This window comes from Columba livia, chromosome 7 (assembly GCF_036013475.1).
Source record: "Columba livia isolate bColLiv1 breed racing homer chromosome 7, bColLiv1.pat.W.v2, whole genome shotgun sequence".
Classification (NCBI taxonomy): Eukaryota; Metazoa; Chordata; class Aves; order Columbiformes; family Columbidae; genus Columba; species Columba livia.
This window is the reverse complement of record NC_088608.1, coordinates 33,710,438-33,723,682: the sequence shown is the minus strand read 5'-3', so window position 1 is coordinate 33,723,682 and position 13,245 is coordinate 33,710,438. Positions and strand designations below refer to the sequence as shown.

Here is a 13,245-nt window from a genome sequence, read left to right as displayed (position 1 = left end):
ACTTTACGTAATGTATTTACACATGATGTGTGCTATATTATATTGTGTATGCAATGCATAATAAAGGCCGTAGGGTGTATATCTTACCCATCAAACAGTATGCGATGTATACAAATAAATAACTAAACATAAATCTGTTTGTTACACACAAACACACAGAAATAATGGGGGAAAAGACGCATAATGTAGCTGTCCCTTAAGCAACCTTGGGTCTCACACACGTGCTGGCCAGAACCCCGCCCACGGGCCCCTTGGCCACGCCCCCGGCATTGACTACGCCCCCGCAGTCCTCCACAGCATAAAGGTGCGGCTAGAGCGGCCTGCTTACCTTAGGCCATGGGTGGAAGTGCGCACTGCCCGGGACGGAAGTGACGTTAAGGCGCGGCCGCCTCCTTTGGGGAGGCGGTTCAGGCGGGCGGAGGTGAAGATGCCGGTGGCGGTGATGGCAGAGAACTCCTTCAGCTTCAGGAAGCTTCTGGAGCAGTGCGAGACCCAGGAGCTCGAGGTGCGGCGGGGACGGGCCCGGGGGTGGCGGGGGCCCTCGCGTGTTGCGGCGGGGCCGGGGCCGCTCGCAGCGCCCGTGGGTTCAGTACGGGCGTCTCCAGCCGCGGCGGGTGGGTCAGAGACTGTTGCCTGAAAGTTCTGGTTTCGGAGTCTAACCTGGTCCTGCACGGAAGGTTATTGACGGCTCTGCCTGTGCGTGTTTGTGAGGTTGGTTAGGGCTCAGTGCTTAAACTTGCCCGTTGTACAAAATCGCGACAAAAAATCATGTCAGTGTTGTTGTTTAACCCGACCTGGGGATACAACCACGACAGCCGTTCACTCACAGCCTCCCCCACCCCCCAACAGGGGAAAGAATCAAGGGAGAAACTTGGATTGAGATAAACACAATTTAATAAAATAACACAATACTAATACACTACTAGTAAATGTGTATATATATAATAGAAATAAAAGGTGTTCCTTGGCAATTCTTCTCGAGCTCTGTCCACAACTGAGCAGCCAGGCCCAGCAAGCCACACCTGGTTCTAAAAAGCAATCCCAGACAGAGAAAAGGAGAGGAAAAGGGTAGAAAAGCCCAAAGGCCTCTGCAGGATGGCAAAAGGCTGAGCTAAATGTCCCAACCAGACTTCTTCAGCTTGATAGCAACAAAAAGCAGAAGAGCAGACCAGAAGGCCCCACTCTTATATCTGAAGCATGATGCTAATGGGATGGAATACTCTCATTGATCAGGCTTGATGTCAGTCAAGCTCTGCCCCATTTGTGCCCTGCTTCTTCGATGCCTCGCATTTGTGGGCAGAGTGCTCAGAATGTCCTTGGCTCTCAGACCAGAGCAATTAAAAACATTAGGTCTGTGTTATCTCTTGTTCTCAAAGTCCAAATAATGAGCCTGCTAGCTACGGAAAAGAAAGGTTTCTAACTGCATACAGAAAATTAACCCATTTTCAGTCAAACCAGCACATTCAGAACCTTGCAAGCTGCAGACAAGTGAGTGCATTTTAGTGTAGTTATAAGGGTCTTTTCAGTGGGGAGGTTGTGTGTGTGTGCAAGGGAAGAGTTTGTATGTTTCCATGTGTTTCATGTGGTTGAGAAAAAGAAGATATTGATGAGGAGAGTGGAGCACTGAACCAGGCTTGGGGAATAGCTTTTAGATCAGTGGTGCACTGGTTATGGGAGCTCATGCTGGAAGATTCCTCTGTGCTGTTCTAAATTTTATTGCTTGGTGAGTTTTCGAGTCCAGCTGTTGTGCTGTTAGTGGTGACAGCCTGTGGTAAATCTAAGTGGCACCATGTTGATGCTGAAAACTCTTTCTGGATGGTATCTATGGAACCTCTTTTGTCTTGCACAGAGTTTTCAGTGTTTTTCTAAATGTGATGTTCGTGCATCCCACTGTAGCCATTTGAAATAAGTGAAAATTTTGAATTTTCCTCTTTCATGCACTCTTTTAGTGATTCTGATTTGTAGTTCTTGCTGCCTTAGCAATTGAAGGGAGAAAGTTGATCCAATATGTGATCACTTGCCACAGCAGAACTTTGACAAAGGACACAGCTGTTCAGTGGAAAATGTAATTAAGTAGGGGGTCTCTATTTATGGGTGTATATCATCAAGCTTCAGCTGATGTTTCTGCGCTGAGCCCAGGTGTCTCTCATGTCCCCAGCATGGTGCTGCTGCTTCTTGCTGTGCCCTGTGTTCTGTAGAAGAGGGTGATGGAGCTGGAAGGAAGTTGCTGTGCTGAAATATGAGTTACCAGCTGCATCAAGTGATGGGCGTGTGAGCACAGAGGAGCAGAAGAGCACCCTTGGACCATGTGTTGAGTGTGTCTTGCCTTTCCTGCTGGGAGCAGTTTAGTACTTGCTTTGAAGATGTTTTCCCATCCTTTAGAGTAGCACAGGCTTGAAGGAGCACACTAAGGTATATATTAGCGCACAGTGGTGGGGTTGGAGCTTGTCAGGCTTTGGGCTTTGCTTCTCTGGCCATCTCAGGAAGTTTAACGTATCCTCCTCACTTCCCTGCTGCAGAGTGTGTGGCCCCTGTGGGTTGTTGTAAAGCTGCTGAACTCACACTGCGCTCTGCTCAAGGTTTCTGCTCTGTCTGTCAGCAGAGTCTCCCAGGGTTAATGGCAACAAATGCACCTCTGGTAAACCATTCCCAAATGCTTTGAGAAAGCTGGTATGTTATTTGCTGTATATTATTTGCTGTGCATCTACATCCACATCAAGATTCTTGTGGGCACACTACTATCTGCTGACAGCCCTCGTGTTTCAGATCATGAGCTGATATGAGGGCTATTTTTTTTTGCAGGCTAGATGCAGCCACAGAGCTTCCTTCAGTAAGACTGTGGATTGTAAATCTAGTTGTTTTGGTACTAATTAGCTTTCTCTTCTGTTCCATTTGTCTTCTGTCAGATAAACTAATGATTTTTCTTTTATTTAGTACAGAGAAACACCAAAGGTGAACTTACATGGTTTAAACAGGAGATATTAGTTGACCTGGCTTTGTTTTAATAGGCTTGATCCAAGGAACAGTTGTGGAAACAGTTGTGTATGTAGGTGGGTGATGAGCCCTGGAGACAGTATAAGAGTAGCTGGGGATGGTGATATCTGCTCAGTGCTACAGCTAATCACTTGCTTTTGGCTTAGATGAGCCTATAAATCACATAGATAATTAAATCAAAGAGCTGTGTAATTGGCTTCCTGTGAGTGCTTGCTGCACTACCCTCTGATAAAATTCTAAAACCTTATTGGAAATCTTTTCAGCTTTTAAATGATGATAGACTTTCAAAATTTTATAACTTTATCATAATTCTTTTTTTCTTCCTTTCTACTTGTATGATTTATGAGGCCTGCTGAAATGTGTTAAGTGGATTTTTCAAAAAGGTAGTACAAGTGAGTAAAGAAATTTTGCTCTGGTGGGGTGCCCTGAATTGAACTGATAATTCAGCTCAAGGTAGGTGAAATTGTGAGTGCCTAAAAACAGTTGTTTGTGTGGAATTGTAAAGCAAAATGGTTACCACTTTTGTGAGCATAAGCTGGAACATTAGAGTAATGAAAAATGTCACCTTACTTTATTAATGCAGCAAAACAAAGTTTTCTAAGTAAAACTGGCATGTGCAAGTTAACTTTTTATCATGAGATACAACTGTATTACTATAACACTGCAATTCTGACAGTTTGTCCAGGTGTATTATGTGGTGTGAAAAACATCAGCTGTCCTGGAATGTTTAGATTTCATTAAACTTGGCTACCTGGTGGATTTTGTAAGTTATCCTGCTCTTAAAAAATGTAATCATATTTTTGTACTTATTTTTTAGGCCCCTGGAGGAATTGCAACCCCCCTTGTTTATGGCCAACTTCTAGCTTTATACCTGTTGCATAATGACATGTGAGTGGTTTGTATTAATCTTTAATTTCAGATACTGAATTTGTCACTATTAGCTGGAGCTGTAGTTGCCAGAATATTGGTAATTGATTGTGTGACTAACAAAATGCATGTAGGCAGTGCTATGTTTTTTAAAAACAATAACAAAACCAACTAAACAAAAACTCCAACAAAAACCCAAACAAACAGAAAGCCCCACTGAATTAAGTCTCTTTCACAGAATCACAGAATGTTAGGGATTGGAAGGGTAGGACAAGGGCTAATGGGTTCAAACTGAAGCGCAAGAGGTTCCACTTAATTTTGAGAAGAAACTTCTTCTCAGTGAGGGTAACAGACACTGGAACAGGCTGCCCAGGGGGGTTGTGGAGTCTCCTGCTCTGGAGACATTCAAAACCTGCCTGGACACATTCCTGTGTAGCCTCATCTAAGTGTTCCTGCTCCAACAGGGGGATTGGACTACATGATCACCCCTTGCTCTCTCAGAAAAATTACTCTCCTTTGTTTGCTCTTGCCAGCCCTTTTGAAATGTAGGAAAACAGGTTGGCTCTAGGAAGAAAAATCCTTAAATGGTGGAATTGTCTCCTTTGGAAAGTGTTGAATACTTCAGTGTTCTGATTTTTCAAGGCTGCGTTTGTTTTGAGTAAGATTGCTTGCAGTTTCTTGTGTGTAAATCACAGCAGGATAATTCTTAACTGTTCATGTTAAGAATGAGTGATACTGTTGGCCTGAATGAGCTAAATCTGCATGAAGCTGTAATCCTTTGAATTTGGTCTGGTGGATTATTACTGTGTCTCCATGTGAACTTGATTCACTGTGTTTAGGGTTTTATTCAGAAATGTTGATCAGTTATTCAGGCTGAATAATTGGCACTGCCATGTTTGATTATCAAACCAAAGTAAGCATTTGTGTGGGGATTTGAAGATTTGAGTGTTTTCTTGTGTTGTTGGTGTATATTCTTTCAGGATAAGTTCCTTGAATGCTGATACTGAGTATTGGGTTTAATGCAGATAATCTTGGTTCAAATTAATTTGAAGTTTGACAGTTGTACTTAATGAAAAGCAGAGTGTCTTTTTTCTCTATTTTGCATTTTAAATATTTCAGAGAATATTTGTAACTATTTCAGTTTTAAGACTTCTGTGCTCTAAAGTTTAATGACTTAATATTTCAATATGTCCAAATCTCCAGAAAATATGTGGCAAAGCTGGGTTGGGGAAAGCATGCACAAAACAGTCTAAATCCTTAGTATGTAAAGTGTATTGTGGGTATATAAGTACTTTTGTACTATTAATAAGTAATATAGAAATACCTTTAAATTGTGTTTATTTAATAATTTTTAACTTCTATATTTCTGTGCTTTATAATGTACATAATATATTAGTACAGTAGTACAGGTTTATAAGTTGTAAATACATGTACAAATACTGGGGGCACATGCTCAAAAATGTTTTTCTGCTAGAAATGCATGATAAATGTTTGGAGACCACTGGTCTAAGTAACTTCTGACATGATTAAATGTTACTATTTGTGTTCATCAAAGATGCAGCTATTCTAAAAATAAAACTACAAAACTAACTTCTGTGAAATGCTACCTAGGGTAGAGAAGCGAAAAACCTTTTCTAAACTGTGTTAAATGAGGCAGTTTGTATTATGGCAGTCATGTTGTCTGCTTGAGGGTAACTTTGTTTTTCTGCTTCAGTAGACATAGAAGGGATATTTTGAAGCACTGAAATGGTTAATTATAGCATCTAAACAAACTTTTTGGTGTCTCCCTGTAGCAAACATTTTAGTACTGAGAAATATTTTTAACTTATCTTTTTTTAGGAATAATGCAAGATATCTTTGGAAAAGGATCCCTTCTGCTATCAAATCTGTAAGTAGGTTGTAAAATGTCATTGGATACTAAAACAGTTTTATATAAGCTTGGAAATAATGACTTTTACTCCCTCAAGGATTCTGCTTGGCAGGTATCCTTGGGCTCTGTTCTGTGCTGTGAACCACTTGCCCAGCAGGAGGCATGTTGCTCTTCAACATCTCCTCACTGCTCATCTGTTACCTCTTCTTTCCCTAATAATCTGGTGCCATAGAATTCAGGAAATCAGTAGACTTTTTAGTCAAAGGCCTCATGATAAAGGGTAGTAAGCTGGAGGAAAGGAATGGATCTGACTCTGGGATGGGTGTGTGTTCCACATGAGGGTGCAGAATACTTTGTGCAATGAGAAGTGATTTCAGATAAGACACATCTTCAAACTGGCTAATTTTCTGTAGGCAGTTTTTGGTTTGCACTGTGTTTGGATCAAAAATGCATTTTGAGGTTTTAGGTAAATGTAATACCAGAAATGCATCCAGATTTTACTGTCATTATGTTTTCAGTTTGAAATCATACATTCTACAAGGAAACAAGTGTTCTGTAGTCTTGTACTAAGAAACCTCATGGTCAAGATGGGACCTATCAGATTGTTCTGAAATTATTTTCTCTTTCAAGAAAAAAGTTAGTCAGTGTAGTCAATAGTCATCTGAACCAAATTTTACTCGGCCTTTCTGTGAAACCTGCTGTGTTTGTGGCACAGCAATATTCTGTGAATAATGAAGTGTTTTTTGTGTAACTTCCATTTCATGTGAAGCATTCCAGGTGTGGGAAACTCATTGCGTGAATTATGTTGGGAAGGTTACACCTCAATCATTATTTTCTTGTGTGTATGCGTTGATAAGTTTTCTGCTAATTGAGTCAAGTAATAATGAGTCTAAACTTCAGAAACAAATCAGTTCTCCTTACAATTGAAAGTATTACTGTTTTACCCAGTTTGGTATTTGGTTCCTGTTCTGACGGGCTGTTCTGGAGCCCAGTTGACCAAATGATCATGTGTAACATGGTACAAGTAGCCCCTGAAACCAATAGTGGGAAAGCAGTTGTAGTGAGCATGGCACCATATTAAGTGTGACTTATTGTCAAGATTGTAAGACTTTCAACTTGAAAATTGCTTTTGCTGTACAAGCAACAGCCTCTGAACTTTATAAAGCCTCTACTGAAGAGGCAAACATCTCTCTAAGCAGAAAATAAGCTGTGCCTGCCCATTTGCAACTCTAGGCAGTAGCTTGCATGCAGACTGTCCTCCAGGGTTGTTCTAGCTGGTGCGTCTGCCTGGGTTGGTATAACTGACATGTGCGCAGACTGTGCTTATGTGGGTGATGAAGTTTTGGCAAAGGATGGATCAGGGAGTTTGCAGCAGCGTTAATGTTCATTATGGGTATTGTGATATACTCCTGTGAAGGGAAAAGGGAGTGGAAGTGGATTTATACAGAATGGTCACTGTGGAGAATACACCATTGTGCATTAAATGTGTTTTGATTTGCTTTTTTTTTTGGTCACACCAGGCAAATGCTGAACTTGGTGCGGTTTGGTCAGTAGGACAAAGAATCTGGCAGAGAGACTTTCCAGGAATCTACACAACAATCAGTGCACATCAGTGGTCTGAGACTATTCAGCCAATCATGGAAGCTCTTAGAGGTACAAACTGAGCTCCTGTAGCTAGCATGGCATTATATGTTGCTTTAAGTTATTTCTGTGTGCTCAAAAAAACAAATAGACAAGTAGAGAAATGACAAGTTATGAAAAATCAGAAGTGGTCAGGAAGATTGTTGCCAAATTTTTGTAGGTTTTACTTAAAGGATTTTAGGTATCAAGGGTAGATAAAAAGCTTGTTTAAAAAAAACTTGTACAAACAAATGGAAGTGTTTTTATTAATTAGGATTGTATGATCTTTCATATTGGAATTTTATACACCATGTGTTTTTTTTCTCTAATAGCAAAATATACCATTATCTAGTTTTATCAAGACTTTTAATCAGTAACATAGGGAATTTGGCTTGGCACTTCAGAATGTTGTGACACTTATGAAAAGGTTTCTCTTTTAAATGTGGCTTTAAACAAATGTTTTAGTTCTAGACTGCTCAACAGTAACATGCAAAGTTTTACTACTAGAGGGCACTACAGACTGCTAAAAGACCTTCTGAAGTATTTTGCAATGACAGATTCTGTGTGTGTAGCTTTAGAAACAACTGATTTGCAGATGCCTTGGTATCAAAGCAGATGTGGTTAAAAAAGGACACAAATAGTTTAACTACTTGCATTTTTCATGATTTTTTTTTTCTGATTTGGAACTATTTGACACACTAGCTGCTCGCAAATGGAGAATACCATTGAGAGCAGTTTCCTAAGTTGGTTTACAGACTGGTAGTAGTACCCAAGGTGCTGGAAACTGCATTTGGAAGTAAAATGTGGTCTCTGAGGGGTTTTCTCCTGGCATAGAGCAAGCTGTTGACTGTGGCACTTCAGTGAATTGTGGGAAGGGAGGTGAAACTTCTGAAGTGCAAGCTTTAAGTGCAGTGGTGGTTTTCCAAATGTGTTAGAATTGGAAAAATGTTCTCAGATTTCCTAGTTATCAGTATTAGTCTACTGTCTGCTTACAGTGTTTTTATCTCTTCTTAGATGCGACTAGGAGACGAGCCTTTGGATTGGTTTCTCAGGCATATACCTCAATAGTTGCAGATGATTTTGCAGCCTTTGTTGGGCTTCCTGTAGAAGAAGCTGTGAAAGGTACTTTGCATTTATTCATTGGGTGGTTTTTCTACAGATGATTAAGATCGGAGAGCTGTAAGTGATGGTCAACAGAAACATGTATGCAATTCTGAAAATGTTATAAAGAGAAGTGGTGGGTCAGTGAGTAGAGATAAATGTTATGGTTCTGGATAAGTGTTTGATTTTATTATTTGCCACTAGTTACTATTGGTTATTCTCTCCTTCTATATGTGGAAGTGTAAAAGCAATTAGCAATGGTGGAAGATTGAAGTTTTGTGTGCTGTCTTTACTTTCATGAGTTTATTTGTTGAACTAAATGTCTGTATGCTTACAAAAAATGTCTTAGAGTTTTGATATATAGGCAGTGTAATAAGATGTTTTTTTACTGGTCTTAATGTGCATCTTTACTTTGCATTTTTAGCAATTATGTAAAATATTTGTTCTTACAAATGTAAAAATGCCTTTTCAGGTGTATTAGAACAGGGCTGGCAAGCAGACTTTTCTACTCGTATGGTAATGCCTAAAAAGCCAGGTAGGTGGAGCTATTATTTCATTAGAGTTTAGCATTTTCTTGTAATTAAGTGTTAGCTTTTAATTAGAATTTTGCACAATATTATTTTAGGTATTTTTATGAGGGCTTAAGCTGCTGTAAAACCTGCGATGTTTATAAAATGTAGGAAGTACAAAGTAGTGGGTTTGATTTGGGGTTATAAGCAATTTGGATTAAACTATATCCTCAAATTGACTTTGTTAAACAAAAGCAGGCAGGATATGCTGTGATTTCTCCTGCTCCTCTTCCTTCTGGCTCTGACTCAGTGCAACATAAGTTGGATGACCTCAAATGACATCTTAATCTAATAAAGATGAGTAAAAATATACCATTTTGCACCAGAGATTTTTTTTCAAGAGTAGAACTTCTTTGGACAGGGATGTAGCAGATCTTTGTGTTCTCAAGAGCTCAAATTGTTGGTATAATTTTGTTTGCTTTTTAAAACTTATTCTGTGGATTCTTTTCTCCACTGTCACAATGTTAACAGAATATTTGTTCCTGTAAAGCTCAGCCTGCAAAAATGGTGGTTTTTTGCTAGAGCAGTACCCATGGCTGACTGAGGCAAAAATAGATGTTAAGCTACAAAGGCAGAGATGACATTACTGCTCTTAAACTTCACGGTGCAGCTCTGGAAGGAGCCAAACCATAGCATATCTAAAAGGGCAACATCTATTAGGCTAACAAAAATATATTGTTTGTATGGGCAGAATTTTTAGGTGTTCAGAGCCCAGAACTATAATAAACAAATGGCAGGCAAGGTGTTGAAATTTGTCCTGCAAGGCACATAACCAGAGTCCTGCGCTTTTGCATGTGATCAGTTTTTTCATGAACTGGTTGCAAAATATGCAGTGCAAAATACTAAGAGTTAGTTACATGCGGTTCTTTTCCAAAAGCAAGTACAAGAACTATGTTAGAGGCAAAAGAAAGAGGCAGGAGGTTGTGATCTATTTTGAAGCTGTGTGTCTAGCTGGCTAAGCCTTGGATATTCTGCTTTTTAGCTATGAAGAAAAACAAGGTAAATGAACAGGCTTAATTTTTATTACCTTTTAATCTAGTTTGGGCTTGATGTATAGAACTGTTTAAAATTGGCCCAGTGGGCTAATACCTACTGTGTTTTTCTTCAGGTGTGCTGGAAGCTTCCTTTAACAGATTTATTAATTCATCAGGTACTTCTTGTTTATATATAATCTACTTGCATGTTTTTAAAACTTAGGTGATTAATATAAACACAATTTTACCAGTGCCACAAAATAAGAATTGGATCCTGGACAGGTGAATGTCATCATTTGCCCCTCAAAAAAAAAAAAGCCAAACCCCAATCAAGTGCTATGTAAACATGTTTCTCCTTCTGTCTTCTCTTACCTTCACATTTTAAGGAGTGTCTAAGATTCTCACTTCCATAGCTGAAGCAGGGAGCAGATTCCAAAGCAGGGTTGGGCAGCCCCTGTAAAACAAAGGATTTTGGTGAAAACTTCTGACTTACAGGCAGTTTCTTCTCAAAGCAACTCTGTGTAGGTTTTGTTGCTTTTGTGTCATGTGCGACTTGTGAAGTCTTCCCCGTAGAAGCAAGAAATCTTCTGATTTTCCTCAGAGCTCAACTGTAGATTGAGGTGTAACACGTTACTTCATGTTGATTCTCAAAACAGTGTTGTCTCTGATCTTGAGATAGTGACAGCAGATCTGAATTACTGACTTGCTGTGTCTAACACAGTTGCCAAAAGTGTCTTATATTTACAGGTTTGATTCCAAGCCACTTTCAAGAGCTGGGGTCTTGCTTTTTGAAAACATTATTTTGATTGTCAGCCTCCTCTGTCACATACTTGCAGCTCTAAGCAGTATGACTACTTTAATAGACCAGCATTCAGGATATAGTTGACTCTTCAGGGAGAGTAAATGCAAATTTTCCTGCTACTTTTAACTTCTGATTTTTAATTCCTAGCTTTTCTTTAGGCACTTCCAGCCTACTGTTAAACTGTAGTGTCGGGTTAGCTCCGTATGTGCACTGTATTCTCCTGCATCTCATGTGGTACTGTGTTTTGTTAGATAATGCGATAGATTTGGTATCTTCAGTATGGCAGCTAGTAAGGAAATGAGCAACTACAGAGCTCCAGGAGCTTTAAGTGCAAGTACTGTCAGTCTTCATAATTCAGATTCCAGCATATGCAAAAAAAATAAAATAAAATAAAAAATTGGAGACTGTTGGCAACTGGAACGTGTTGCAGTTATCTTTACTGTTAGTAACTCTTGGCCTACTTAATGTTGCGGATAACAGAAAAGTAATGTCAGCTAAAGCTGCATGTGTAGGGGATACAGTCAAGATATACCACCATAAGGCTGTTTAACAGTCTGCGTTTAATTTTTTTCCTTACTCTTGTGATGGATGGTATTGTGGATGGATTTGCTTTCCCAGTTTCATTAACGGTAATTTGTTCTGTCTTTGTAGAACCTGCTCCAGTTCCACCAATTCCAAATGAGCAGCAGTTGGCCAGATTGACTGACTATGTGGCTTTCCTTGAAAACTGATTACCCTGCTCCTGTGTCCAGAACAACTTGGGAATCCTGTGTACTGACAGTTCTAGAAATCTAAGATTTATTTTCTTTTTATCTGTTAAATGTTGCAGCATCCCCTACTCAAATGTGTAAAGTATACAGTGTATGCTATCCCAATTTGTGTTTTGCCAAAGCCAAGCTAGCAATTGAAACAATCCTTTAACTCTGTAATATTTATTCAGTAGGTACACAGCAGTATTATGTAGTAAGTTTTTTTTTATTGTCTCATAGCAGAGAGAGGCAGAACTTTTTTCAGGTATATTAGAAATGGAGAAGGAAAAAGGAAGAGTAATGAAGCAGGTTAACTGTTGAGGAATTTATGCTAGTAGGTTATGTGCTTCTATGGTGAGTTCTGCAGTGCTTATCACAGATCAATTGCATGTTGAACTGAAGTACAAATAGTGGAAGACTATCCTACCTGTATCTTCAGAGAGAAAATATTTTGATGAAACAGTAACTTAAATAAGAAAACAATTTACAGCAACTCTTTTGCAAGTATATTTCTGGCATATTTAGAAATGATCTTTTTTCTTGTTGGTCTTTCTGGGTTGTTAAATCTTCTTGTTTTCATTTGAAGCTTCGCATTGGACATATTTTTACAGGAGAATAATTGGAGTGATTTAAGAAAGGCAAATCTCCACTTTGAAGAATTTTTACATTCGGAAGGTTTTATTTAAGTGATGTGGAACACCAGATATTTTGCTGGGTAACCATACAGTTTCTTGAGGTCTATCCTGTCTTGGTTCTTTTCAGTACACTGGGCCAAGATCTACAAGAAACAACTACTCTTACCTGTCTATAAGCTTTCTGGATTACTTATGCAGTTATTGGAGAGGAATTTAAAAATTAAAGTAGCTGTCCCTCAATAGAGACCGATTGGGATGGGGATGATATGTTACGCTGCAATGTTGGTTTGAGAAATACATTTTCTGTACGAGAGCACTGCTGTGGTAATCTTTGAGCTGAGAATGGATTTTAGAAGCAGAAAGATGACTGGTATTCCCAAGCTTCTTATCTGTATTATGCTGGTAAAAAAGGCTATTGGAAAATAGTGATGCTTTAAAGGGCAGTGCATATCTTCATTTACTCTCCCCTTTTTTCAACATCATATTCAGTGGTTTCATCGAAGATGGCGAGTGTGCTCTATGTTGTGATTGTTTTTTCCAGTGTGCACTACCTACTGTACATTCTCTTGTTGGAGGTGTGTTAGCAGGGAGGAATTATAAACTGTGCACTGCTGCTTTGAGAGCTCCCTTTATATGTAAACACTTACTCAAAATGTTTATTTATTTGAAACCCACCTGAGACTTGGATTTCTAAATTTATCTTCAGTGATATTAAAAAACATGTTTACACTGACCTTGTGTACTTGATTTCTTTAATTTTCCTTAGAGCACAGTTCTGGTTTGGCTAGTTTTTTTAATGTATTCCTACTGGTCTAATTTGTATAGGGTTAGTTAAAAAATTAATTCAATACATTATTCCTAGACAGGTATTCTAAACATCTTTGTGTGCAGCAGTTGTATGGTTTTATATTAAAAAAAACACTGGTACTCTTCAGATGTCTTCTAAAATACTCAAAGGTGTAAAGTACTAGAAGAGCTAAGTGAAAATTTCCCCTTCTGCCTATGGATTGTGTGTAGTTCTGCAGTAGTTTGTAGTATGCAAGGACAACCCTGCTTCCAGCAAT

The 13,245-nt window shown here is 39.1% G+C and overlaps 1 protein-coding gene across 2 annotated transcripts; it reads left to right on the top strand.

The window, feature by feature from the left end:
• Positions 1 to 282: 282 nt before the first annotated feature.
• On the top strand, positions 283 to 12,914 carry COPS8 (COP9 signalosome subunit 8). Of its 2 annotated transcripts, XM_065069170.1 has the most exons (9): positions 484 to 505; positions 3,342 to 3,447; positions 3,812 to 3,882; positions 5,701 to 5,749; positions 7,252 to 7,384; positions 8,366 to 8,473; positions 8,925 to 8,987; positions 10,130 to 10,171; positions 11,449 to 12,914. In XM_065069170.1, coding segments are annotated over exons 3-9 (477 nt in total). In that variant the 5' UTR covers positions 484 to 505; positions 3,342 to 3,447; positions 3,812 to 3,880; the 3' UTR covers positions 11,529 to 12,914. The 2 variants fall into 2 exon arrangements, with proteins under 2 accessions (XP_064925241.1, XP_064925242.1); XM_065069169.1 differs by lacking the exon at positions 3,342 to 3,447 and having other exon boundaries at positions 283 to 505.
• Positions 12,915 to 13,245: the final 331 nt, after the last annotated feature.

Excerpts from the sequence above, each read along its gene's own strand:
- COPS8 (XM_065069169.1), top strand. The coding sequence starts at position 428 with ATGCCGGTGGCGGTGATGGCAGAGAACTCCTTCAGCTTCAGGAAGCTT. Across the intron at positions 506-3,811 it reads GCGAGACCCAGGAGCTCGAG|GCCCCTGGAGGAATTGCAAC; the intron begins GTGCGGCGGGGA and ends CTTATTTTTTAG. Across the intron at positions 7,385-8,365 it reads AATCATGGAAGCTCTTAGAG|ATGCGACTAGGAGACGAGCC; the intron begins GTACAAACTGAG and ends ATCTCTTCTTAG.